This window comes from Cervus elaphus, chromosome 32 (genome assembly GCF_910594005.1).
Source record: "Cervus elaphus chromosome 32, mCerEla1.1, whole genome shotgun sequence".
Classification (NCBI taxonomy): domain Eukaryota; kingdom Metazoa; phylum Chordata; class Mammalia; order Artiodactyla; family Cervidae; genus Cervus; species Cervus elaphus.
The window spans coordinates 45,441,809-45,468,779 of record NC_057846.1 but is presented as its reverse complement, the minus strand read 5'-3'; the positions used below and the strand labels follow the sequence as shown (position 1 = coordinate 45,468,779).

General features: G+C 45.0%; 1 protein-coding gene and 1 non-coding gene across 11 annotated transcripts in view; one reads left to right on the top strand and one right to left on the bottom strand.

The window, feature by feature from the left end:
• The window catches only part of PSD3 (pleckstrin and Sec7 domain containing 3), a 575,456-nt gene that overhangs the window by 395,408 nt on the left and 153,077 nt on the right, over positions 1–26,971 (bottom strand). For 2 of the 10 annotated variants that reach the window (XM_043893692.1, XM_043893694.1), the window contains exon 1: positions 9,251–9,433. The exons of the other annotated variants lie outside the window; for them this stretch is intronic. In XM_043893692.1, the coding sequence (XP_043749627.1) occupies positions 9,251–9,271 (21 nt within the window). In that variant the 5' untranslated portion in view covers positions 9,272–9,433. Of the gene's footprint in view, positions 1–9,250; positions 9,434–26,971 lie in introns of those variants that run through there. 10 annotated transcript variants of the gene reach the window in all.
• Positions 173–243, top strand: TRNAG-GCC. Its single transcript has one exon. It is a non-coding gene; the product is annotated as a tRNA-Gly (tRNA).

The following is a 26,971-nucleotide window of genomic DNA, read 5'->3' as shown; positions in this document are numbered from 1 at the left end:
ACAGTCTAACCACACCCTGCCTCTCACTAGGTGACCTAGGCATGGGAGTCTCCCCAGCCCCCGGATAAATACAGCCAGCCCAACCTCACAGTCATCAAATCCTTTAGGAGACCCTGACCACCCATGCAAAATAAGCGAAGTGTAATGATTATGTAAAATTCGATCTAGGGCTTCCCAGGTGGCTCAGTGGTAAAGAATCTGCCTGCCAAGCAGGAGACACAGGTTCAATCCCTGGGTTGGGAAGGTCCCCTGGAGGAGGGCATGGCAACCCACTCCAGTATTCTTGCCTGGAGAACCCCATGGACAGAGGAGCCTAGTGGACTACAATCCATTGGGTCACAAAAGAGTTGGACACGAGTTAGCGACTAAACAACAACAAACTTTGATCTATTTTCCTTTCCATGACTTTTTCTCCCCTCTGGGTTTTATGGAGATCTGTATGGCTGTGGGAGGCCGCTAGGGATTCAGCAGTGGTAAGGAAATGGGAACACATCTTAAAGGGGAGGAAAAGGGGAGGGTGGTTGCAACCCTGAGACTTGAAAGTATCTGTGAAGCTAGTTTAAATTTTGATAATGGAACCATCTCTACTCTGAGAGAGGAAGGGAAGAGAATGTGGCTTGCGCTGGATCAAGATCAGTAAGCAAAGCAGTCAGACAGGCTGGATCAGCTCTTCCAGAATCACCCTCAGTGAGGGATGTTTGCCACCGGGGACCACACCCGCTGAAGAGTCTAATTAAGTTCTAGGGGCAACCACTAAAAGGTCCTGATTATCACCAGCTTCAATCAGAGTTTCTCAAGTGTCCTGACCTTAATCGCCTGGGGTGATTATGAAAAGGGACGCCTCAGAACTAAGGAACCAGACCTGCAGGCAGCCCTAGGAATCTAAAACCGGGTGACTCTTGTGATAGATGAGTTTGGGAACCACTATTCAGACCATAAAATGACAGGACCTAAAGAGACCCAGAGCAGTCTTCTAGGCAGGGTGTCCTTTTCCTTTCAAGCAATTCTCTAATCAAAGAGGAAAGCACCATTTTCTGTACATAAAAGACTCCAAAGAAACAACTTCCAAAATTTCCTTTCAATATACATAAAGGTCTCAAATCCTGAGCTTTACTTTTCCCTTAAGTAGCTTAGACAAAAGTTAAATCCATCCCTTTTTTCCAACCAGAAACCCCAGAAGAATGATATTCATTACACAAATCACTTTACAAATTAGTGTGCTGACGGACTGCAGCAAATATGTGAGGACCTAAAGTGTGTTAGGCCTACCCAAGCTTAAGATAAAGAACTCACTTACTTCAAAGGACAGGAACAAGAAAATAAAAAGACAGCCCACAGAAGGGGGAAGATATTTGCAAAGCATATATCTGACAAGAGACTTGCATCCAGAATATATGAAGAACTTTTTTACAATAACAAAAAAAGACAAACCGATTTTTAAAAGGGCAAAGGATCAGAATAGACATTTTTTCAAAGAAAGATACACAAATGGCCAAAAAGCATACGAAAAGATGCTCAACAACATTAGTGAAATAAAACATGAGGACATACCACTTAAAACCCACTAAGATGGCTAAAGTCAGAAAGACAGGAAATAACACGTGTGGAGAAAGGGGGATTCTAGGAGTCTGCTGATAGAAATGTAAAGTGGTGCAGCCCCCATGAAAAACAGTTCGGTGATTCCTCCAAGGGTCAAACACAGAGTCACAATACGACCCAGCAATTGCACTCCTAGCTACAGAGCCCGGAGAAATGGAAGCATACATCCCCACAAAAACTTGTATGTGAACGTTCACAGCAACATTATTCCTAAAAGCCAAAGGAAGGGAGGGACCACTATCTGATAAATAAATAAAACATGTTCTGGCTATTTATTTGAATATCACTCAGCAATAAAAAGGAAAGAAGTGCTGATACATGCTACAGCATGACTGAGCACTGAAAACATTTTCCTAAATGAAAGAAGCCAGTCACAAACAGCCAAATAGTATGTGGTTCCGTGTGTATGATATGTGCACAAGAGGCAGATCTATTCAGACAGAAAATAGGACAGTGGTCCCTGGGTCAGGGGATGGGGGCACCAGGGAGATTACGGGGCAACAGCTAATGGATCCCAAGTTTGTTTGGGGTGATTACTATACTCTAAAGTTGACTAAGAGGATGAATGCACAACTCCTGTGAAGGTACTGAAAATCAATGAACATATACTTTAGATAGGTGAGTTGTGTGGCATGTGAATTTTATCTCAATACGATTGTTTTAAAAAGAGAATCCCATTTAACCTCCATGAGCCTCAAACACATCCTCTGAAAATGGGGATACTACCTAGCTTACCATATTGTAAATATATAAGAAGATGTAAATTCACATACACAGACACACAAACACACCCCCCACAGTGTCTGGCACAATGCATGTTATTCTTTCACCTCCTCCTATCCCCACATTTTTGCAGTGTTACACCTTTTTATCACTGTGTTTTCACCACAAGTTAGAAAACTCAAAATAATCATGTATTCCAACAGAAGCCTAACCTTGAGAATCCTCTCATGATTTCACACCTGCTGTTATACTCAAGGCTACCTCCCACATGCCTGACCCTGGAGAAACCCCAGCATCTATAAATGTGGCTATCTACCTCCTAGACTGAAAAGTATTTGGGGATCAAAAAGTAGGATTTTTTTTCTTTTTCTCTAGCCTACGGTCTGAAATACCTCTACTCACAATGCAGTTTTAAAGCTAGGCACACTCCTTGCATGCTATACAAGAATCTCTCCTACTCAGCTTTATCTACTTTGAAAATCTACTGGACCTCCAAGATAGCTTTGGGTCCCAGGAAAGACCTTAGCCACTTGGATATTCAGCACTACCCACCCAGAGATGGACTGTGATGCTACGCAGGTTCAAAGGGGGCTGGGAGCTATGCAACTATCCACAGCTTGCAACAAAGAGGTCAATGGCAGTGCTCTCAGTATCTCTGTTCCGTTCTCAAACAACTCACAACCAGCTCTTGAATGTATATAATAGTGAATCTCAGTTCGGCACTCATTTTTCTATTTGATCAAAACTCTTTCCTCCATCTTGCTGAGGACCGTCAACTGCACGCTACCTGTTACACAATTTGTTCTTTTTTTTAAAGAATAGTTCCTACTGTTGAATACATTTTTCTTCTCACTTCCGGTGCTTCTGTCTTCACTTTCATTTCCATTAAAATCCCATGCCTCAGTACATTCTCCCTGCTTTGGAATCCATCAGACACAATGGGGTAAACAGGCACAGAAGTAAAAGCTTAGCAAAGCGCAGTCAGGAAACATACCGTAAGCAACCAGACGGTCAAGTGGGAGATGCCTGCCCAGGACAACACGGCCACCGCGTAAAGCATTTCTGCTCTACAGCTGCCGTCCGAATTCATTAGCCAGGAGTCACAGGAGGCTACTGAAGTTCACGGAAATTAAATAAATTTTAAAATGCAGTTCCTAAATCTCACTAGCCAAATTTCAAATGCTCTCGGTGGCAACAGGCAGCTACTGACTGCCGTATGAGACAGCACGGATATAAACGAGTATTTCCGTCACAGCAGAAAGTCGTGTTGAACAATACTGATTTGGAGGAAACTCACTGATTCTAAGAGAGGATTCTATGAAAGAGTTCTTAAATACAGTCGTTTCAATATTTACAGGCTGTGAGGTTTGACACTCAGATATATGGCCCTGGTAACCGCTAAATGTTCTTGGCACGTTTTCTTTTTTTTGGCACGTTTTCTTAGTGGTCAGTAGACAAGGCTTTTTGGGGCCCAACAAAGAGCTTGGCACATGGTAAGTATCAATACTTAATATCTGCTGCATGAATGAATGAATGAACAGCATATTAATATCTATACTTCAGTTTCTGCCATGCTATACCTACAGATGCTCGTGGAAAACAATGGGATTTTTTTTTTTTTTCTCCATGGAAGACTTTTATGGGGGAGAAATAAGCATCAGGAGATGAGGTAGCAGCTCATGGACCCTTTGGAGCCAACAGAAATGAAGCTGAGGGATGACCCTGGTGGTCCTCTGACTAAGGCTTAGCCTTCCGATGCAAGGGGTATGGATTCGATCCCTGATCAAGGAGCTGAGATCCCACACGCCTCGTGGTCAAAAAAAACCAAACATTAAAAAGAAGAAGAAGCAAAGAAATGAAGCTGAAAAGCATAAACATCTGTCCAAAGGGAACTTTGATATTCAAGTGAAAAGTTTCAGACCCAAGGACACATCTTGCTTCTTCAAACACTCACTACTTGTGGCTTTTAGAGGCACGAAGGTCCATTTGGAGACCAAGCTCTGGAAGATCACAAAAACTGCTGCCCTTTCTCAGTATTTTCCCAATATAATTTTGCGAGAAAATAATATAATCACAAAGGCAGCAATCATCCAATTACATTGTCTGTGCCGCTGACTGTTAGGCCCAGATTTCCCCTTCCATCAGAGTCCTGTGACTCAATCCATGCTACTGTGCTTATCAAATAACTTCTTGAAAAATAAGAATTGTTGAAAAATGAAATTCAAAACAGCCTGTAAGTTATCATACGCAGAGAAAAGCAGTTCCACTGGTCCTTAACTAATAATCACGTGAAGGCCAAACAAAAGAAACCACAGCTCCGTCTATTTAAACGTTTCCACTTTCATTGTCCACAGACTGAAGAGCCATAGGAAGAGCCGACCCGCTTCATTTCTCTAAGTCGCGTTTTCTCAGCAAAGGTCTGGGAGCAGAAGGCAGGAGAAATGGGGGGCAGCTGCCCTCGGCTCAGCCCCCTACCCTCCTCCTATTGTTTCAGACCCCTCTCTCAACAGCCTAATCCCAGCTCACTAGAAGAAAAAAACAAGGGAAAGCAGACTGATACTCACACGTACAGAAAAGTCTAGGTCACGTCTATCACGTGACGAACTGTAAGTTAAAATGGGTGAGGTTGACATTCAATTTTAAACGGTGAATCTGCTTTATTTGAATTCCAATTAAGTACTTATAACTATATGGAATTCCTTACATAATTCCTAACATAATAATCCCTTTAGTATCCTTTTAGACACTGTATGTGTTTTTGAAGGAAAAATACACAATTTCCATCTCTTGAGCCAAACAACAATCCTGCTCCCACTATTTAAGCCAATAGACATATAAAATAATGCTTGCTGACAAATTAGTCATCCAATTTCAGATTCCAAGACCTAGAGAATCTAAATACGAGAGCCAAAATCCTGCAACACACAATGCTAACTTTGAGGACATAGCAGCAGAGTGGTGGTTAAGAACACTGCCAAGTTTAAATCTCAGCTCTGCCGCTTATTTAACTGTGTTACTTAACTTCTCCAGACTTCAGACTGGAGGTAATGACAGTACTGACCACATGGGGCTGTCATGGGGACTAGAGGTAACCTGTGTTAAAACAGGCAACTAGATCTCAATAAACATTAGCTGTGATTGTAACAATGCATCATGCTTGAAAATATCACATAAAATAAGCATTTTCCCAAAAGTCAGGCCATCATTTGAAACTTAAAGGCAAATGCTGCTTCTCAGACAACCCACATGAAACTACTATGTAAGAAAAGAGCCTCCAGCTCAGGTCAAAGTGTTCATTTTCCCACTTACCCTAACCTCAAAGATAAACTTTTCATACTGTCCATCAACATGCACAAACTACTCTGACTTATCTACTGGTCTGTGACCAGAGAAAAGCGAGTTTCAAACTATTAATAATAGATGGCTGTTCCCAGTTAAACGAGCCAGGAAAAATGAGCGGTCAGCCACGGCCAGAGCCTGGTGCTCCCATGGAGGCAGGGGAGAGAGGCTGGCGACTCCCTTCCTTACGTCACAGGTGTCCCCAAGAGAGAAAGTGCCCCGCCACCTCTGTGTCCTGGAGTGTCAACAAAATCCTGTCCACTGGCACTAACAGGGCCCAGTTAGTTGACCTTGTAGGCACAGTGGAAAACAAGGACTGCGGGGACATGTGCTGTTTTATACAAATAAGATAGCAGAAGCAAAGATTCATTATTAGCATTGGGAGTTAACACCTTATTTTCAAATGAGGCATGGGAATCCAGTAAATGAGCTTAAGAATAACTTCACTACATGCTGGAAGTATCTTGCCTCTCTTCCTCTCCACACCACTCCACTCTGCAAAGTGCGACAGCAGTTCACATTATCACTGGAACCACTACATCCAACACTATTTAAACTGGAGTGTGTGAAAAATATCTTTGGAAGATGGACATATAACTCAGGAACACGGAGAGGTACAACGGGACACACCCTCACAAAAAAATAATGCTACTGCTAAAATTCTTTCCAGCAAATCTCTGAAACTGCAAGAAAGAAAGTGAAGTCGCTCAGTTGTGTCTGACTCTTTGCGACCCCATGGACTGTAGCCTACCAGGCTCCTCCCTCCATGGGATTCTCCAGGCAAGAGTACTGGAGTGGGTTGCCATTTCCTTCTCCAGGGGATCTTCCCAACTCAGGGATCAAACCGGGGTCTCCCATATTCCAGGCAGACGTTTTAACCTCTGAGCCACCAGGGAAGCCCCTGAAACTGCAAAGAACATCACAAAACACACAAGCTGCCCAGGCAGGGACGCCAGGAACAAACGCTTTGGGCCATTTCACCTGGATCGATCGTGCATCACCCGACACCAAGGTTCGGCTGATTTAACTGTGAAAGAACTCCAGAAGAGCTGAGTGGCAGTACTCAACGCAGAAACGCCTCCACTTTTGGCAAAGGGCAGCCAAGGACCCCTCTGCCTGATCACAACCGCACGGTGCGAGCGTGCTAAGTCACGTCAGTTGTGTCCGATTCTTTGCGATGCTACAGACTGTAGCCCACCAGACTGCTCTGTCCGTGGGATTCCCCAGGCAAGAATCCTCGAGTGGGTTTCCACGACTGCACAGGGGGAATCACAGAACCCCTGAGAACCACAGAAGCAGCAGTGACGGGAGGTGCGACTGGACCCCAAGGTCTATGAGCCTGAATCACATGTTCAGGTGAGGGGGCTTTGGTCACCACCTGATCACTAGATTATTTCTCAGACTGTCTAAACTTCAGTCATATCTGAATTCATTTCTAAAAATTGAGAAGGATCACCATCCATTACTCACCTACTAACCCAACCCAAATCCAAAGAAATAATCTTTTCAGAATTGCCAAATGACAACATCACCTCAGATAAACCTCAAACAAACCAGTCTGGAGGCCAAAGTACATACATATTTTAACATTCACATGGTTTTTGCCTCGGCACTTCTTAACCAAAACTGGGATTAATCCATTACCACACTGGAGTCTAAGTTTATGAATGATGTCAGATGACTCCAGAATTTCCAAAGGCAGGAGGGGGGAAATCAACTCTAAAAGGAGTAATGCCTTGGACACTTTTTTTAATATAATGCCAGGCTAAATCCCACTCATATTTTCCATCACGGAAAGCAAACAGATAAATACCAAGGTTTTAGAAAGTGAATAGAGCCATTGATGGAAAGTTTCTCTTAATTTTTCTCTTTCAATGAGCTAATTTACTGTCTTATATTATTTTTATTTCCAAATTCCCAAGGTATCTCACTTTTATAAGGGCTGGTATTTAATTAAAAGCAAAATTTAACCTTTTAATACAACATAGATAGCAAAGCATGTATTATTCTTTGGTCATTAATGAAATGAACAGTGTCAACAAAACTTTCTATAAAGCCAGCAGTCACTCAGATTTGCATATAAAGCTTCTTACACTTGCATTTTTAAAACAACGTTCAACTGTGGAATTTCGCCTTAAAATATCTCCCCCATTTAATGACCAGGATGAGTGTTGATTTGTTCACAGAACTGAGAGATGTTCAGAGGTGAAGCTGAGAGTACATCATTGAATAAGGAATGCATGTACATGTTTAGGCATGAAACCATAAAATGCTGGGGCTGGAAGGCTCTGAGAAAGCATCTATCTACCCAATCCTCTTATCCTACACACGAGGAAATTTCAGCTCCAGAGGTTAAACGATGTGCCCTAGACAGAGGCTGAAACTCGCCATGTTAGTGACAAAATCTACCAGCCAGGTGTCTAAGTAATTTTCACCATACCTACTCTGCTTCATTTAGCACGAAGTGTATATTAATGAAGTATCTGACAAACAATCTCATAGATTTGTGATATGATTAGTGAGTGGATATAGAAAGATCTAGAAGGACAGAGCTTCTAAAAATTGTCTGGGAAGGTGTTCCATTTGTTTTGCTTTACTGTGTTGTTTCTGTTGAGCATGCTGCGCTAAGTGGCGAGGACGAAATCAACGACTTTTTAAAAGAATATCCCTTGATATTCCCTTGTGAATACTCTAAGGAAGGGTGGTCAAGTATTTCTTGGAAGAAGCCAGAGAGCGCATCTGCTCCCCTCCTGCGAGAAGCATCCTTTCGCCCCCACCCGACCCGACCCTTCAAGGCCCACCCAGAGCTGCTAGCAGAGGCCATCCAGGCCCTCGGCTCCTAGAACCAAGCCTTCCTCCGGTTTCCTCCACATCTCCGCCCAAGCCTCCCGTCCTAGAAAGCAAGCTCCCTGGCAGCAGAGAGCCAGTCGCGCTCACTCGGCTACCAGGCTCTGCAAAATCCTTTGCAGATATCCAGGTACAGCTCTTGAATGGAAGCGTGTGCTGCCAGCATCCGTCCCACGGAGGGGCATTTTTCAGACCTCCTCTTCCCTACACCAGTGCCTGGACCCCCTCAGGAGTGAGTCCGGCGTGGAAACCCCCGTGCCCGTGGAAGGCGGACCGACAGACCACACATTTACCCCCAAGGGCCCCCGACAGTACTCTAAACCCACGTCCTCCGAGCGGCGCCTGGATTTCTCACGTCTCGCAGCATCATCTGCCGGAGCTCCCGGCACGAACCCGCAGGCAAAGTTAAAAGCCGGGAAAATCGGAGGGCCGCGACGCCTTCCGAGGCTCGGAACCCGCCCCCGTCCCGCGCCGACCGCGGCTGGGCTCCCCGCAACCCAGGCGAGCCAGAGCGCCCGCGCTCCGCCGACCGGCTCCTCCCGCTTCCCGTGCCGCCCCGACCCCGCGGCTGGAGAGCGGGGCTCGGCGTGAAGCCCCCGAGCCGCCACCCCACAAGCGAGCCTCCCGGCCCCTCACAAAGAGGGGCAGAAAGGAAGCCGCTCCGGGGACCCAGCAGCCACGAAGCACCGCCGGCCCGACGGCCGCCCGCCACCCGCCGCCCGCCCGCCGGATCGAGCCTCACCGCGGCGTCTCTTGCTTCCATCTCCCATTGCCCGCCAGCCGCCGGAGCCGCGGGCGCCACGGCGAGAGGTCCGGAGACCAGCGCTCTTTGTCGCGCTCCCGGGACGCCGGCGGGCGGCGGGCGGCGGGCGGCGGGCGAGGAGCGCGCTCCCTGGCGGAGGCTGCGGCCCGTCAGCTGCCGTGGAACGGCGGGGGAGGGGCGGGGGAGGGGAGGGGGCGGGGCCCGGTGGGGAGGGGCGGGGCCCTGGGGGAGGAGAGGGGGAGGGGAGGGAGAGTGGGACGGGGGCGGGGCCGGGGGAGGGGAGGGCCGGGGGAGGGAGAGACGGGGCCCTACGGGAGGAGAGGGAGGGGACGAGCGGGGAGGGGGCGGGGCCCCGGAGAGGAGAGGGAGGAGAGATAGTGGGGAGGGGGCGAGCGGGAAGGGGTGGGGCCGACGGTGGGAGGGGCGCGGGTGGTGGGGGCGGGCCCCACAAGGACGCGGGAAGGGGAGGGGCAGCCGGGGGCGGGGAAGTGCGGGGGAGGGGCAGGCCCGGGGGGCAGGACAGCAAGGGACAGGGGGGGTGGGCGGGGCCCGGGGAGGGGCAGGCCCGGCGGGAGGCGGGAAGGGATTAGAGGTTCGCGGAGGCTGGTGTCCGGAGAGAAGGGGAGAGAAGGGAAGAGAAGGGGGAAAGGGGGGGAAAGCGGGTGCGGGAAGACAGGGGGCCGGGCCGGGCCCCGCGCGGCGCTCGCGGTCGCCGGCCTCAGGCGGAAGCCTGCCTGTTGCTTCGCCGTCTCCCTGAGGAAAGCGAGCGGCGCTTCCGACGGAGCTTCCTGTCAGGAGGCGCCGTGAGGGGAGCCGCGAAGGGGGCGGCGTCTCGCGCGGTCCGGTGGCTAGCGCCGACACACCCCCGCGCCCCCCTGGGTCGGAGCCGCCGGGCGGGGGCCCTCGGGGGTCCGTGTAGGGCGTTGCTCGCCGACGACCCGCCGACCCTTTCCGAGTCCGGTCCCTCGAAGCGGATCCCGCGCACGGGCCACGGCGGTCGGGTCTCAGGCCGTGCCGCCCCGAATGGGAGCCTGCCGGGGCATCCCGGCCTAAACTGCAGCTTCCTACCCGAGTGCCGCAGGCCGAGGCCCTTTTTCCTCTTCCCCTCAAGCCTTGAGCGGCAGAGACCCGGGCTGGGAAAGAGGGGTGCGGACCTAAACCCCTCTGCGAGGTCTGTTACCTGCAAAGACCGCGCTCAGCTCCTGAATAGAACCCCGCGCGGTCGGCGGCTCTGTGCTCCCTATCAGTCTTAGGGCTTTAAAGTCTGGCTTCAGCGGTGGTAGATGCGCAAAGAAAGGGAAGTGACTAAGGTGGCCAAGCTGTGAGTGGGACACGGAGGATCAGGTTCTTTGGTGGCCCGAGGAGCCCGCCCACCAGGTCAGGGTGCAGGCGGCCCCTGCGTCCCCTACTTTGCCTCGCCCCTTCCACAGTGGCACCCACCAGCGGAACCAGAATGAGGAGGTGCATGCATTTATACAGATCCATTACAGCGTCTGAAAATGATCTTAGTCCAGGCTCCCCTGCCAGGGCAGAAGTTTGATCAGATGTGTAGGTTCCGCCTGCAATGCGGGAGACCTGGGTTCGATCCCTGGGTTGGTAAGATCCCCAGGAGAAGGGAACGGCTATCAACTCCAGTATTCTGGCCTGGAGAATTCCATGGACTGTATAGTCCATGGGGTCCCAGAGTCGGACACGACTGGGGACTTCGCTTTCACTTCACTTCAGTTCAGTCCAGTCGCTCAGTTGTGTCCGACTCTTTGCGACCCCATGAATCGCAGCTAGCCAGGCCTCCCTGTCCATCACCAACTCCGAGAGTTTACTCAAACTCATGTCCATCGAATCGATGATGCCATCCAGCCATCTCATCCTCTGTCGTCCCCCTCTCCTCCTGCCCCTTATCCCTCCCAGCATCAGGGTCTTTTCCAATGAGTCAACTCTTCACATGGGGGGCGAAAGTATCTTACCTGGGCATATTTCTCCCTTATGGGTCCTCCCCTCTTACAGAATGACACAAGACAGTATCTGTGTGCCTTTTCTCAATAAACTCCCACCTTCCTTGAACCTTGAGGGCTGACGATTTTGTTGGCAAAGAATCAGGTGTAAAACCAGGTAAGAAATGCAGTTGCTACCTGGGACATGAGCGCTGACCTGGTGGCCTTTACCTGGAAAATCAGCCAGCACTCATAAATGGAAGAAGGTCAGGATTTTGAGCTTGAATGTAAAACCATGCTAACTATACACGGACATAACTTCATAGAAAAGGCGGAGTAGACATAATTTTGCAGGAATTTACTAGTTAAGGGAACTGGGGGTAGACACACATAATCAGAGACTGTTTCCTCAATTATAGAAAGAGGGTAATAATAACGAAGAATTGTTATTAGCATGACAAGTTATGTAAAGTTCCTGGTCCATGGTAAATGTTAAATAAAGAGGCATTTCAGGGCATCCCTGCTGGCTCAGTGGTAAAGAATCCACCTGCCAGTGCAGGAGATGCGGGTTTGACTGATCCAGGAAGAGCCCATGTGCTGCAGAACAACTAAGCCCATGGGCCTCAGCCACTGAGTCTGTGCTCTAAAGCTGGGGAGCCACAACTACTGAGCCCACGCTCCACAACTACTGACGCCCGTGCGCCCTGGAGACTGTGCTCCGCAACGGCAGGAGGCACCATGATGAGAAGCCCGCACACCACAACTAGAGAATAGGTCCCCCCCACCCTGCAACTAGAGAAAAGCCCATGCAGCGGTGAAGCCCTAGTAGAGCCTTTTAAAAATTATTTTTTAAAAGAGGCATTTCCAAAGTTAAGCAACAGAAACATTGTCATCACAAAGGAAACTTTTTTTCTCCCTGAATCCAGCAGGTTTTAAGATCTTACGTACAAAGTTGATCACATCTATTAAAATAATCATTCATTTCTCCCACCTTAAATGATCAAAGACATAATGGTTGGAGATTCTGATCAGCAGAAATTAGCCAGTGTTGCCACTTCTGAGTTGATAAAAGTCCAAAGCAAATCAAATGAAGGTTGACATCTCATTTTGCCAGACTATATTTTGTGTGTAAATGTTTTGTTATGCTTCTTGAAAGACTGGAAATAAAGTATGAATTCCCATTTCCACTACTCTAGCCCCGAGAGATCCCAGGCACCCAGCTCAAAGTCTCACAATTGTACTCAAGTTCATTGTCAGAATACACAAACATCCACCTTGTAAAAGTAGGAGGCACCGGGCCAGGGAGCAGCAGGAAAGAGGCGTGGGCTGCTCTGTCGTTACCCCACGTTGTATTCCTCCACCAACTCTGCCCGCGAGCCCCACAGTGTATTGTGCAAAGAGAAAGATAACAGGCCAGGCATGAGGTACTGGAGGCCAAAAGAAGAAATGAAAAGGAAATTGAAATTCTCTCATGCATGATTCATGCATACAGTTAATCCCCACTATTTCTGAAGGCCAGTTTGAAGTATCGCATTGTAGAATACTTTTCTTTCTTTTTTCTTGGTATAAGAATGAAGACCTGTTTAGGATGGAAAAAAACTTCAATACAAATTTCTAAAATTTGACAAGTTCCACACACACCACCTAATCCAGAAAAATCACATATTTTTATTAATTAACTTCCTAATACCTTTGCTCCGGGAGTTGGTGATGGACAGGGAGGCCTGGCATGCTGCGATTCATGGGGTCGCAAAGAGTCGGACACGACTGAGCAACTGAACTGAACTGAAAGTACCTTTGCAGTACTTTTCCCCCATGTGTTTTGGCTGCACACTCTTGATTATTTCTTTGGAATGACTTTTTTTTTTAGCAGTTTCATTGAGATATAACTCATACACCTCACCCACCTAAACCGTACAATTCAATGTGTTTTAGTATATTCACAGAGTTGTGCAGTTTTATAAAAATTTTATCACCCCAAAAAGAATGCTATATGTTCAGCAGTCACTGCTCTTTTCTGTTAATCCCCTCAGCCCCACACAACCACTAGGCTGCTTTCTATCTGTATGGACTTGCATCTTTCTGGACTTTCCATGTAAACAGAATCATGCAATACATGGTCTTTTCGTGAGTGATTTCTTTCACTTAGCATAACATTTTCAGTGCTCATCCATGATCAGCATATAGCAGAACCTCACTCCTTTTCTTGCTAAATAATATTTCACCGTAAGGCTAGGCCACATTTTATTTATCCATCCATCAGCTGATGAACATTTGTGTTGTTCTACTTTTTGGCTTTCATGAACACTGCTGCTATAAACACTCCTGTGCAAGTTTTTGTACGGATGTTATATTCTCATTTCTCTTGCATAGAATTCATAGGTTATATGTAACTCTGTTTAATTTTAGTGCCAAACTGTGCATCACAGTGGCTGCACCATCTCGTATTCCCATGTATGACGGTTCCAAGTCCTCCGCATCCTAAGCCAACACTGATTATTGTCTGTATTTTGATTATAGCCATTCTAGTGGGTGTGAAGTAGTAGAATAATCCTATAACAACATTTTCGATAGGTAAAATAACAAGTATTTTCTCCAGCACAGTTGATCAAACATTGTTGGGTTTTTTTCTTTTACATTTTAAAAGTTCCTGTCTCACATTCATTATTGAAAATAACATGCACGATTTTAGTGTGTTGTCAAATTTAAGAAAACATTTCACATTTATTTCATATATGAACTATAGGATTTGGGGACATTTCAAGTTTTTTAGGCAAAGATTAAGTGCTCTTAAGTCCATTTTTATTAATATTATTGTGTTTTTTTCATTTCATAGATGTCAGTTATTTCATGTCAAAAGAAAATTTTTCATTGTGATCTATGGTTCACTCCTCTTTATTACTTGAATTCTCAAACAAGCAAAGAGTCTTAAAACACGCATTTTTTTTTTGTTTTTATTTGAAATATAGAAACAACTCTAATCTCTACAATATTTTCAACTAAAAGACATCTTACACATTAATGATATATCAGTTGTATACATATAATGGATATTTTAGATTGAAGAACATTACCTTGTTTACTGTCAAATTCCTAGTTCCTAGCACTGTGTCTGGTCCATGGTAAAGGCTCAGTGAATAACTGTTGAGTTGAAATTTGCCATTATCCAAGATAGAATATCCAGTTATTTATGTACTATTCAATTACACATATAAAACAAATATTCATCTCAAATACACAACCTAAAATCATGTTGTCCTTGAATTTTAGTAGCCCAAGATGAAACTAAGAGAGTATGTCTAGGACAAATTTCACCGAGCATTTGACTCTAATGAATACTGAATGGGTGCTGGATGGATAAGAGGATCGGCAGACAAGAAGCAAAGAACAAAACTGCAGTCTGTCTGCTTTGGTGATTTCAGAGAGCAGAGAATCTGAGGACAGTCAAGGAGGAAGTGACATGGACCCCCTGTGGTGCATGGCCAGAAATGTTAGCTCACAGGCTGGCCCCAGTTCACCTTGTCCCCAGGATCCAAATACATCAGCTATATCTGATAAGAAGAAGAAGAAGAAACACAAATAACAAAGATTTCAGCTTATTTTTTATTCTCTTTCTCACGGATAGCTATTCTTTCATTCATTCATATGACCAGTATTTCTGGAACATTTACTATGTACTGTTCACACACTGGAGAAGGAAATGGCAACCCACTCCAGTGTTCTTGCCTGGAGAATCCCAGGGCCGGGGGAGCCTGGTGGGCTGCCGTCTATGGGATCACACAGAGTCGGACACGACTGAAGCGACTTAGCAGCAGCAGCCGCCATACTAGGTATATAGTTCATGGACTTTAGCAGTAAATGAAACATTCCTGTCCTCATGGAGCTTACAGTCTCATGAGTTTGAGAAGACAGAAAATAAGCAAGGTAAGTTCATATTTATAGGACGTTACATGACAATAAGCATTTTCAGTTCAGTTCAGTTCAGTCACTCAGTCATGTCCAACTCTTTGCGACCCCATGAATCTCAGCACGCCAGGCCTCCCTGTCCATCACCAACTCCCAGAGTTTACTCAAACTCATGCCCATTGAGTCGGTGATGCTATCCAGCCATCTCATCCTCTGTCGCCCCCTTCTCCTCCTGCCCCCAATCCCTCCCAACATCAGGGTCTTTTCCAGTGAGTCAACTCTTTGCATAAGGTGGCCAAAGTACTGGAGTTTCAGCTTCAGCATCAGTCCTTCCAATGAACACCCAGGACTGATCTCCTTTAGGACAGACTGGTTGGATCTCCTTGCAGTCCAAGGGACTCTCAAGAGTCTTCTCCAACACCGTAGTTCAAAAGCATCAATTTTTTGGCACTCAACTTTCTTCACAGTCCAACTCTCACATCCATACATGACCACTGAAAAAACCATAGCCTTGACTAGATGGACCTTTGTTGGCAAAGTAATGTCTCTGTTTTTTAATATGCTATCTAGGGTGGTCATAACCTTCCTTCCAAGGAGTAAGTGTCTTTTAATTTCATGGTTGCAATCACCATCTGCAGTGATTCTGGAGCCCAAAAAAATAAAGTCTGACACTGTTTCCACTGTTTCCCCATCTATTTCCCATGAAGTGATGGGACCAGACGCCATGATCTTAGTTTTCTGAAGGTTGAGCTTTAAGCCAACTTTTTCACTCTCCTCTTTCACTTTCATCAAGAGGCTTTTTAGTTCCTCTTCACTTTCTGCCATAAGGGTGGTGTCATGTACATATCTGAGGTTATTGATATTTCTCCCGGCAATCTTGATTCCAGCTGTGCTTCATCCAGCCCAGCGTTTCTCATGATGTACTATGCATATAAGTTAAATAAGCAGGGTGACAATACATAGCCTTGACGTACTCCTTTTCCTATTTAGAACCAGTCTGTTGTTCCATGTCCAGTTCTAACTGTTGCTTCCTGACCTGCATACAGGTTATAAGCATTTTAGAGAATAAAAAAAGGAAGAGCAACGAGGGGTAAGGAGCGTGGGTGTGGGGAGTGGATGGTTGCAAAAGGTGTTTGGGGAAGGCTGTCTATGCTGAGAAAGGGAAGTCTGAGTGAGCACCAAAAGGAGGCGAGCGTGCCAGCCTTGCAGATGGGGGACAAACTGCCCGTGCAGAGACCACCGCAACGATGTCAGGGTGCCAAGAGCTGTGTGAGTGACAGGTGGTGGCGGGGGGTGTGATGTGTGCGGTCTCACAGGCCACTGTGAGGGTCGGGCTTTTAACTGACTTTGGAAGTGTTTGAGCAGAAGAGTAGTGAGATCTGTGTTTTACCAGGATTACCAAACCAAGACAGCGTTTTAAAAAGCAGAAACATCACTTTGCTGACAAAGGTCCATATAGTCAAAGCTATGGTTTTTCCAGTAGTCACATCGAGACGTGAGAGTTGGACTATAAAGAAAGTTGAGCGCTGAAGAATTGATGCTTTCGAACTGTGGTGTTGAAGAAGATTCTTGAGAGTTCGTTGGACTGCAAGGAGATCAAACCAGTCCATCCTAAAGGAGATCAACTCTGAATATTCACTAGAAGGACTCATGCCTGCCGAAGCTGAAGCTCCAGTACTTTTACCGCCTGATGCAAAGAGCCGACTCATTGGTAAATACCCTGATGCTGGGAAAGATTGAAGGCAGGAGGAGAAGGAGCAACAGAGGATGAGATGGCTGGATGGCATCATCAAGTCAACGTACATGAATCTGAGCAAACTCCGGGAGATAGTGAGGGACAGGGAAGCCTGGCATGCTGCAGTCCACGGGGTCGCAAGGGGTCGCAAAGGGTCAGAGTCGACTTAGCAACTGAACAACAACAAGGATTATTTATATGGGGCATTGGAAACAGGGAAGAGAATTAGGAGGCTAATGCAACAATCCAAGCAGGTGAGGGTGGCAGAGGCCAGGGTGGAAGTAGAGGAGGTGATAAGAAATGTTCAGATTCTGTCATCTTTCAAAGGCTGGGCTGAAGGATTGGCTGATAGATGGAGGGTGGAAGAGAAAGAGAGTCAAGGATGATGACAAGGATTTAGGAGAGAGCTGCTCAAAAGATGAATTTGGTGAAGTGAGCTGGGAAGACTATAGGGGGAGCAGGACTGGGCAGGGGAGGTCAGCCCTCAGCTTTGGACAGGGTGAGTTACAGGCACCTTTTAGACTGACATCCAGCGGTAGTGCTGCAGAAACAGCTGGAGATCAGAATTCAGGGAAGAGGTTGGTGCTGGAGCTATTTGGAAGTTAGAGTAGAAATGGCATCTACATCCATGAAATGGGAAGAGATTGCCAAAGGAGTGGATTGGTAGAGAGAAAAGAGGAGAGTCCAATGCAAAGCCAAGAAATTAGAGAGATGAGTAAGAACCAGCAGAAGAGGCTGACAAAGTTGGAGGAAAGCAAATAGATGTTCTTCAAGCGAATATTTTCAGGTAATTTTTACATGAAACTTTTTCCTCTCTCAAGTTTTCAATGAGCAGTTTCTCTGTCCTCACTCTCTGCACCCTGCAATCATCACTTCTCTTTTCATCACCATGCCCATTCCATCATTTTCAAGAAAAATGGAAGAGAGTGTTTATACCTACAGTTCTAGCAGTTTCTCACCTTGTCTCAAGCTAATGTGTTATACCTGACCTAGTTAATTAATATTTGCTATTTTTGTACAAAAATAATTACTTCTAGAATTCACTAAAAAGATACTTGATTCATACAGAGGTTTCCAGGCTGATAGAAATTAATTATTAGTTACTTTGTAATTAATTTGTTTATTTTTTGTTACAAAAGAAAAGAACTGCCAACCACAACTTCTAGGAATTATAACAAGGAAAAGCTAATGGAATCAATATTCACATTAAAACCAGGTTGCTGAATAAGTTCCATTCTGGTGTGACCAGAACTGTCCTCCACAATTGTTTCATTCGGTGGGAGACACTCTTCTCTTCCATTAAATGAAAACTTGGCAGGCCCAGAAATAATCCAGCTCACTCTAGACACGGGGTCGATTCAGTAATTAAAGTGTCAGGTCTGGGAGTGCCCAGACTTCGCCTGGCACCAGCTCTTCTTCGCTGCTTAGCTGCAAGCGAGCTCTGGAAGGAGACGGTGGGTGACAAGCTCTGCTCCTGTTCTTCAGCTCTGGGTACCTCCAGGACACCTCCTCTTCTTCCTGAGATCCTCCAGCCCACCCCACTGGAGAGACCCCAAGAAAGTTGACCCCAGGCTAGCTCTCTCACACGTGGACCACGTCTGGTCCAAGAGAACACTCGTGGCCCCTGCTCAGCAGTTCTGCAAGCTCAAGCTGACCCCGGCCACAGAGCAGGGGGTCTCACGCCCTGCCCCTAGAGCACTCAGCTCTCCCTCACACCGAGTTTCCCGGGGGGCAACAGTCTCCATGAGCTTTCTGGTCTGAGTGAGACGACCAGCCTCAGCGCTTTCCAGCTACAGGGGACAATTCCAAATTTCTCCAGTGGGTCTCTTTGAAGCCCCTTCACTAGACTTGGGGTCAGAGAGTAGAACCTTCCACCTTCCGCTAATGGGGAGTAGAACCAGGAGACAGCTCTAGTCACCATCTCCTCCCAGTCTCTTCATAGTGTTACTGTTAATGGCTCAATCGTTCCAACTCTGTGACCCAAGGACTATAGCCCGCCAGGCTCCTCCGTCCATGGGATTCTCCAGGCATGAATACTGGAGAGGGTAGCCATTCCCTTCTCCAGGGGATCTTTCCAACCCCGGGATCGAACCTGGGTATCTTGCATGGCAGGCGGATTCTTTACCATCTGAGCCACCGGGAAAGCCCAATCTCCTCACACTCGCTTCCTTTTATAGCTGTGATCTGACTGTGAGATCCAAGATTGTGGGGCAGGATCCCAGAACCATCTTCTTAGAACTCTGCACATGGGGTGGAGGTCTGTTTCACATCCACTTGGATCCACTTTCATTATCTAATGTGTTCACACCTCAGTATAGAACCTGAGACAGAAAGAGCCCCATACCTATCATCTCCTTGTACTTCTTTTTTTTTTTTTTTTTCTCCTTGTACTTCTTGACTTGGAAGAGGCAAAGCCTTTTTTTCTTGATATAAATACATGAGTACATATATATACATGGACATTTAAGTATATACGTTACATATCATATCTCTGGATATAGCTTTCAATCACCTCCATCGCAGGTTCATATGTTTCAAGGCAATGATTCTGAAAGATTGGGTCCCTTGTGGACAGAAATCCCTGAAAAACTCCTCCATCCACACCTAGCCCAACCTACCACAACTTCACTGTGAATACTGTGACATTTCATATGACCTGTTCCTCATTCCTGTCCTGTCCAATATGATAAATACTAGCCACATGTAGCCATTTTTTTTTCATTTATTTTTATTAGTTGGAGGCTAATTACTTTACAATATTGTAGTGGGTTTTGTCATACATTGACATGAATTAGCCATGGATTTACATGTATTCCCCATCCCGATCCCCACTCCCACCTCCCTCTCTACCCGATCCCTCTGGGTCTTCCCAGTGCACCAGGCCCGAGCACTTGTCTCATGCATCCAACCTGGACTGGTGATCTGTTTCACCATAGATAATATACATGTTTCAATGCTGTTCTCTTGAAACATCCTACCCTCACCTTCTCCCACAGAGTCCAAAAGTCTGTTCTGTACATCTGTGTCTCTTTTTCTGTTTTGCATATAGGGTTATCATTACCATCTTTCTAAATTCCATATATATGTGTTAGTATGCTGTAATGTTCTTTATCTTTCTGGTTTACTTCACTCTGTATAATGGGCTCCAGTTTCATCCATCTCATTAGGACTGATTCAAATGAATTCTTTTTAATGGCTGAGTAATATTCACATGTAGCCATTTAAATGCAAAAGGAATTCAACTAAATTAAAAGCCAGTTTCTGAGCCTGACCACTATAGTTAGACAGCAGACACAGAACATTTTCATCATCTCAGAGTTCTGTTGGACAGCGCTGCCTCACACGGGGTTTGGCATCTAGGAGGCATTTAATCAATGACAAGCCAAAGTTGGGTCCAAAGATGCTGTTACTGGAAGGGGGATCCAGGAATGAGCTCTTGTCTAATGCCACAAATGAACTGTCCGAGGAGAAACACACAGTGACAAAGCAAAAGATCGTATTGGAAAGGGGTGCCCAGGCAGAAACCAGCAGGGTCCCGGGGTCATTAGCTTTTGGGGTTGCCTCTGGCCAGTCATCTTGCTTGTGCCCATATCTGGTCTGACTCAGGGTCCTTCCTGCTGGCACATGCATCTCTCAGACAAGATGGTTTCCAGCATGAGGGTTTCTGGGAAATTGATGGGACATATTATGGGCTGGCATCTCCTCACTCCTTTCAGCCCCTCCCAAATCCTCCTCGTTAGTTTTAGGTGGGAGCACTGTGTTCCCTTATCAAGACCTCCTTTTGTGAGATAACTCATGCAAGTGGTTATTATCATGCCTGGCCAAGGAGGGTGGTTTCAGTCAACAGTCCCCTAACAATACCATATGATTGCCCTGGTTTAATTTCCTGAAAATATAAAGCTTTTTAGTATAGTACCAGGTACTGACTCACCCATCAAGAACAAAAACTAAGGTACATAGGTATGACTGCTTTTCTATTTCACACTTGCAAACCTATTTGCATCCTCCTACTCCACTAGCAAATGCTTTACCATCCAAATAATTACTGAAAATGTTCAGGAAAAAAGTCCCCACTTCCCTCAAAAAACAAACTATTTCTTCAGAATTATTCCGGTGAAAAGGCATTGTTGCAAAAGCAATGTTTTTATTGAAGGGGGATTCCACATAAAAACTACTTTGCTGAAATAAGCACTTCACATGTAGTATTTTTCCAGAGTAGAAATGATGACCTATGGAAATCACCGAGGCCTGCGTGTGTTCACATTTGTAAAAGTGCCCTGGTGAGCTTCCCTGGTGGTCCAGTGGGCGAGAATCCACGTGCCCACACAGCGGACGCGGGTTTGACCCCCGGTCCAGAAAGATCACACATGTCACACGCCGGGAGCCACTAAGCCCATGCACCACCGCTGCTGAAGCCGACGCACCCTGCGCGCGTGCTCCTCACCAGGAGAGAGTCTGCACACGGCGAAGAAGACTCGGCACAGTCAAAAATAAGGACGACAAAACCACCCTGGCGTTCAAAAGCAGTCTCCGTTGTCCAGTTCTCACAATCTTTCCATCAGGCTTTTAGTGACAATGGCAGACCCTAAAAGCGGGATCTGTAAATGTCCTGAACTGTGACCCCAAGAAACTCAGGCCAGACTACCCCCCAGGGGCAGAGAGCACACCTTCTTTATTGGCTTCCTTTTTGCCTCCTGCCCAGGGCACGTTGCCCAGAATAGAGGAGGCGCCCGTCAAATGTTCCCTGAATGCACGGATGAATGAATTCTCTCTCCTCATCCTGCGAGGGACTAGCCTGTGGTTTAGGGAGTCCTTTGACTTCAGTGGCTCTACAGAGGGAAGTGTTGGCGAACACTGTCAACAAAGCAGGTAGGAGGACTTCTGATAGAGCTGTCATCACAAAACCCCAGCTTTATGCATTCCGACTTTTGAAAATTTCCGGAACTGTGTTTAAGAAAGGTGAGAAATCTACCTGTTCTATTTCCTACTAAAGATTCTCATTCTGGACATACCTGCCTAATTACCTGCAAGAGGTGACAAGTTCTTAGGGGTGAATTCTGACAGTGGCTCTTTTTAAATCACTTCATTTCTGAGTCCTGCGGGCAGAGCTATTTTGGTCTAGTTATTCGTATAAATTCACAGTCAGTAATCCTGGAGAAAAGGGGTTTTCTTTTTTCCTTCAAAATCAGCTTTATTGATGTGTATTTTGTTGTTCAATTGCTAAGTCGTGTCCGACTCTTTATGACCCATGGACTGCAGCATGCCAGGCTTCCCTGACCTTCACCTTCTCCCAAGCTTGCTCAAACTCATGTCCATTGAGTCAGTGATGCTATCCAACCACCTTGCCTTCAGTCATCCCCTTCTCCTCCTGCGTTTTATCTTTCCCAACATCAGGGTCTTTTCTAATGAGTCAGTTCTTCACATCAGGTGACCAAAGTATTGGAGCTTTAGTATCAGTTCTTCCAATGAATATTCAGGGTTGATTTCCTGTAAGATTGACTGGTTTGATCTCCTTGTAGTCCAAGAGACTTTCAAGGGTCTTCTCCAACACCACAGCTCAAAAGCATCAATTCTTCAGCGCTCAGCCTTCTTTATGATCCAACTCTCACATCCATATATGATTACTGGACAAACCATGGCTTTGACTATACAGACTTTTGTCAGCAATGTTTCTTTTGAAATACCTACTAGGATTTCAATTGGGATTGTATTGAATCTATAGGTAAGTTTGGAGAGAACTGACAATCTCAACAACATCTAGTCTTCTGAAACATAAACATGTGGCTTACATCCCTTTATTTAGTCTCTTTTGATTTTTTCAGCAAAGTTATGCTGTTTACAGTGTATAGAATTTGCACATATTTTATTAAGTTCTATACAGAAGTGTTTCATGCTTTTTTATATTATTCTAAATGTTATTATTTTCTTATACTTTCAAATTTCTTAATATAAAGAAATAAATTTTACTTTTGTGTATTGATCTTGAATCCTATGACCTTGCCAATTCTCACTGTGACCTCATTTATTCTACTAGTTCTTAAACAAATTTCTTTTGACTTTCGACATAGCTGATCATGTCATTTGTGAATAAAGACAGTTTTACTTATTGCTTTATTGCACTGGTCAGAATTTTAGTATTGTATTGAATAGAACTGATAAAGACAGATATCCTTGCCTAGTTTCTGGTCCCAGGGAGAAGCATCTTGTCATTCCCTATTAAGTATGGAAGTTAACTGTAAGTTTTTGGTAGATGCCTTTTATCAGGTTGAGAAAAGTTCCCTTCTATTCCTAGTATGTAGAGAGGCTTTTTGTTTGTTTGTTTGTTTGTTTTTTGTTTTGTTTTATAAGGAATGAGTGTTGAATTTTGTCAAATGCTTCTTCTGCATCTATTAAGATATTCATATAATTTTTCTTTCTTATGCTGTAATTTTAGTAAATTACATTGGTTGATTTTCAAATGTTAAACCAATTTTACATTCCTGAGGTAAACCTCATTTGATCATGATATATTATTGTATTAGCCTGCTAAAGCAGCCATAACAGAATACTACAGACTTTGAAGCTTAAAAAAACAGAAATTTATTTTCTCTCAGTTCTGGAGGCTAGAAGTACAAGAACGTGGTCCCAGCAGGGATGCTTTCCGATGAGACCTCTCCTCCTGGACTGCAGATAGTTATTCCCTCTGTGACCTCACATGGCCTTTCCTCTGCCTGCACACATCTCTGGTATCTCTTCCTCTATAAGAACACCAGTCTCCCTGGATTAGACCCCACCCCGATGACCTCACTTAACCTTAATCACCTCCGTGAAGTCCCCATCTCCAAATCCAATCACACTGCCAGATTAGGAGTGAATGAAAGTCACTCAGTCATGTCCGACTCTTTGCGACCCCACGGACTATACAGTCCATGGAATTCTCCAGGCCAGAATACTGGAGCGGGTACCCTTTCCCTTGGTAAAGGGATTCTTTACCAACTGAGCTCTCAGTGAAGCCCAAAGCCTCGTGTGCTGCAGTCTATGGGGTCACAAAGAGTCAGACACGACTGAGCTGAACGGAACTGAATTGAAGAATTAGGGCTCCAACATATGATTTGAGGGGTGGGGGACATAATTCAGTTCATAACAATTATTCCTTTTACATGTTGCTGGATTCAATTTGGTAATTATTTTTACTATGTTCGTACCTATGCTTATGTCTATGGCTTCTTTCCTCGTGATGTATCTTTCTAGTTTGAATATTAAAGTAATGCTGACCTCATAAAATGAGCTGGGAAACTTTTCTCCTCTCTTACTTCCTAAAAGAGTTTGTGTAGAATCAGTACTGTTTCTTCCTTAACTGTTTGGTATAATTTACCCTTGATGTCCTTTGGACTTGCTTTTTTCTTGTGGGAAGGTTTTTAATTACAAATTCAATTTCTTAAAAAATACATATATAAGTATATGCAATAATAAGACATAAAATATACACATATATGCAATTATTCAGGTTATCTATTTCTGCTTGAGTGAGCTTCTGAAGAATTCATTCATTTCATCTATGTTGTCAAAATTATTGGGATAAAGCCTTCCATAGTATTTCATTATTATCCTTCAATGTCTTTATGATCTCTAGTGATGCACTTGCTTTTGTTCTTGATGCTGGTAATTTGTGTCTTCTCTGGTTTTTCGTCATCAGTTTAGCTAGAGACTTGTCAATTTCACCGATCTTCTCAAAGAATCAACTTTTTGTTTCATGGATTGTCTATATTGTTTTCCTGTTTTCTATTTTATTGATATCTGTTCTTATATTATTTCTATATTTCTGCTTCCTTTGGATTACTTTGATTTTCTGCTTCTAGCTCCTTAAGGTTGTAGCCTAGAAAGAGCTTAAGATTAAGCTAATGGCAAAGAAGATAGGGTAGATTATAAGCAACTCTAGACTATGGAAAAGATGTGGTACATCCAGAAAAGATGTGGAGCCTGGCAGATAATACCTCCAGATTCTATAAATACTCCAACACACACACACACGTTGAAGAATAACGCACCTTCTCCCGACTCAGCGTTCTTCTTCTCCACGGCCATAACAACTTAGTTTCTAATCTTCTACCACTCTTTCATTTCTGAACCACTTAAACAGAAGAAACTCAACATGGTGACTGTCACGATCCCTGAGGACAGTTCTAGTGTCTGTTAGGAGAATGCACCTGGATGGGCTGCTTCTCCCTCCGGTCTCTCTTCCGCTCCCTGCTAAGCGTGGCTCATCACCATAGAATGAATATATGGCAGAAGCATTTCTATGCGTTTGCCAGACCATTTTGATCTCCTCCTGGGCACAGCAGGTAGACTGCATTTCCCAGTAGGTGGGGTGCATTACTAGTTGGGTAAATGGAATGCCCATTTCCAGGCCCAGCACCTAAAGTCTCCAGAACACTTTCCATGTTCTTCTTCCTGTTTTCTGGAGAGTCACCAATGCTCATAGCAACTGGAACTTTCATCAACACACATTCTGTGAAGTAAGTGAGGAATCAACTTGTATCTTGTTAAGCTATTGAAATGTATGGATTATTCTGTTACAGTAGGAACATCACTTACGCCTACCTCAGACTACACACAATCAAGTACCAATAATAGGCATGTTATTTTAAAACCTGGAAGAGAATTCTGCTGTTCAAAGATATGTGAATCATGTATTGCCAAAACAGCAATCAACTTAGTCACGTTTTGGTACTACTTTCTGAAGAAAAAGCACCGCAGCAAACAGAATAATAATACAACAAATTTCAAGTCATTCTTTTATACTCTGCTGAACTGATCTTTGCTTTTTGACATAGAAAAGTTAAGAACAAGCTTAAAAAGAACTGGATTTCTCTGATGGTCCAGTGCATGAGAACCTGCCTACCAATGCAGGGGACGCGGGTTTGATCCCTGGTCTGGGAAGATCCCACGGCCGAGGAGCACCTAAGCCCGCGTGCCACAACCACTGAGCCTGTGTGCCTAGAGCCGGTGCGGTCCGACAAGAGAGTAACTCCCACTCACCACACCTGGAGAAAGCACTCGTGTAGCAACAAAGGCCCAGCACAGCCAAATAGATAAATTTTTAAAAAGAACCAGCTGACCATGCACCAAACACCTATGTGGGTGGGGGTATCCTCTGCTGACAGGCAAATGGGCTGAAAAGCTCTCCAATATGGAGACTTGGGATGAAAGTTTCTTAACAGCAAGTATATTAGACTTACCATAGTGCAGTTGAATGCTACCTCTGAGGAATGTGGGTAGCACTCTGATGACAGATTTGTTTTCTGCATGTTAACTAAATAGGGGTAGAAATAAAACCATGAGCAGAAGTCTTGGCTTCACAGATGGGACCTGGAGAGACACTAGAAATGGTCTAAGCCAACCTCTTTACCTTACAGATGAGAAAATCCTTCATAGACTCTTGGCACAGGTTGCGAGACGCTTGCTTGAGCACAGTCGTCATAGTATTTCACTCTACAAATGTCCTAGGTGGACACAGCCCACGATCTGCTCTATTTTGGAGCAGTGGTCACCTTCTAGGGGGCCTTCCTGCCACTCAGCATGACTTGGGGATGGACGCTTAGGCCACCAGACCCCTGGAGGAGGGGACCGCTGGAGGAGGCCAACCTGGGGCCAGTGGGTCCCGTCTGGGCCTTTCACTCCAGCCACTGTCTTCACTTGTCAAATGAGTTACAAATAAAATGCTTTCCAGATTTGTAGAGCAATTGGACATTCTTTAAAAAATAAAAATAAAAAATTAACATTTCATCCTCTTACACTAACCCCAAAGCCACACACAAAGAAATGAGAATATGGCTTTACCTATCCTTATGTTTATTTGTTAAACATAATATTTAGAAACGAAATTGAAAGCCAAGCTGATTTCTTTTGTAATATAAGTTACATTAACCTGCTATTGATTTTTCAGCTGAAAAATATTTCCAGAAAAAGTATTAGTAATTTGTAACTGATGGCTATTCAACATTAATGTCAGACTGTAGAACTCGCTTCTCATTTTGCTGTGAATATAAGTTGAATATGCACATATTCTAGTTAAAGAACTTCTGAAACTTTTAACATTAAGAAGGAGCACGATTTTAGTGCTCTAAAATTTGTCATTTGGTAAAAATG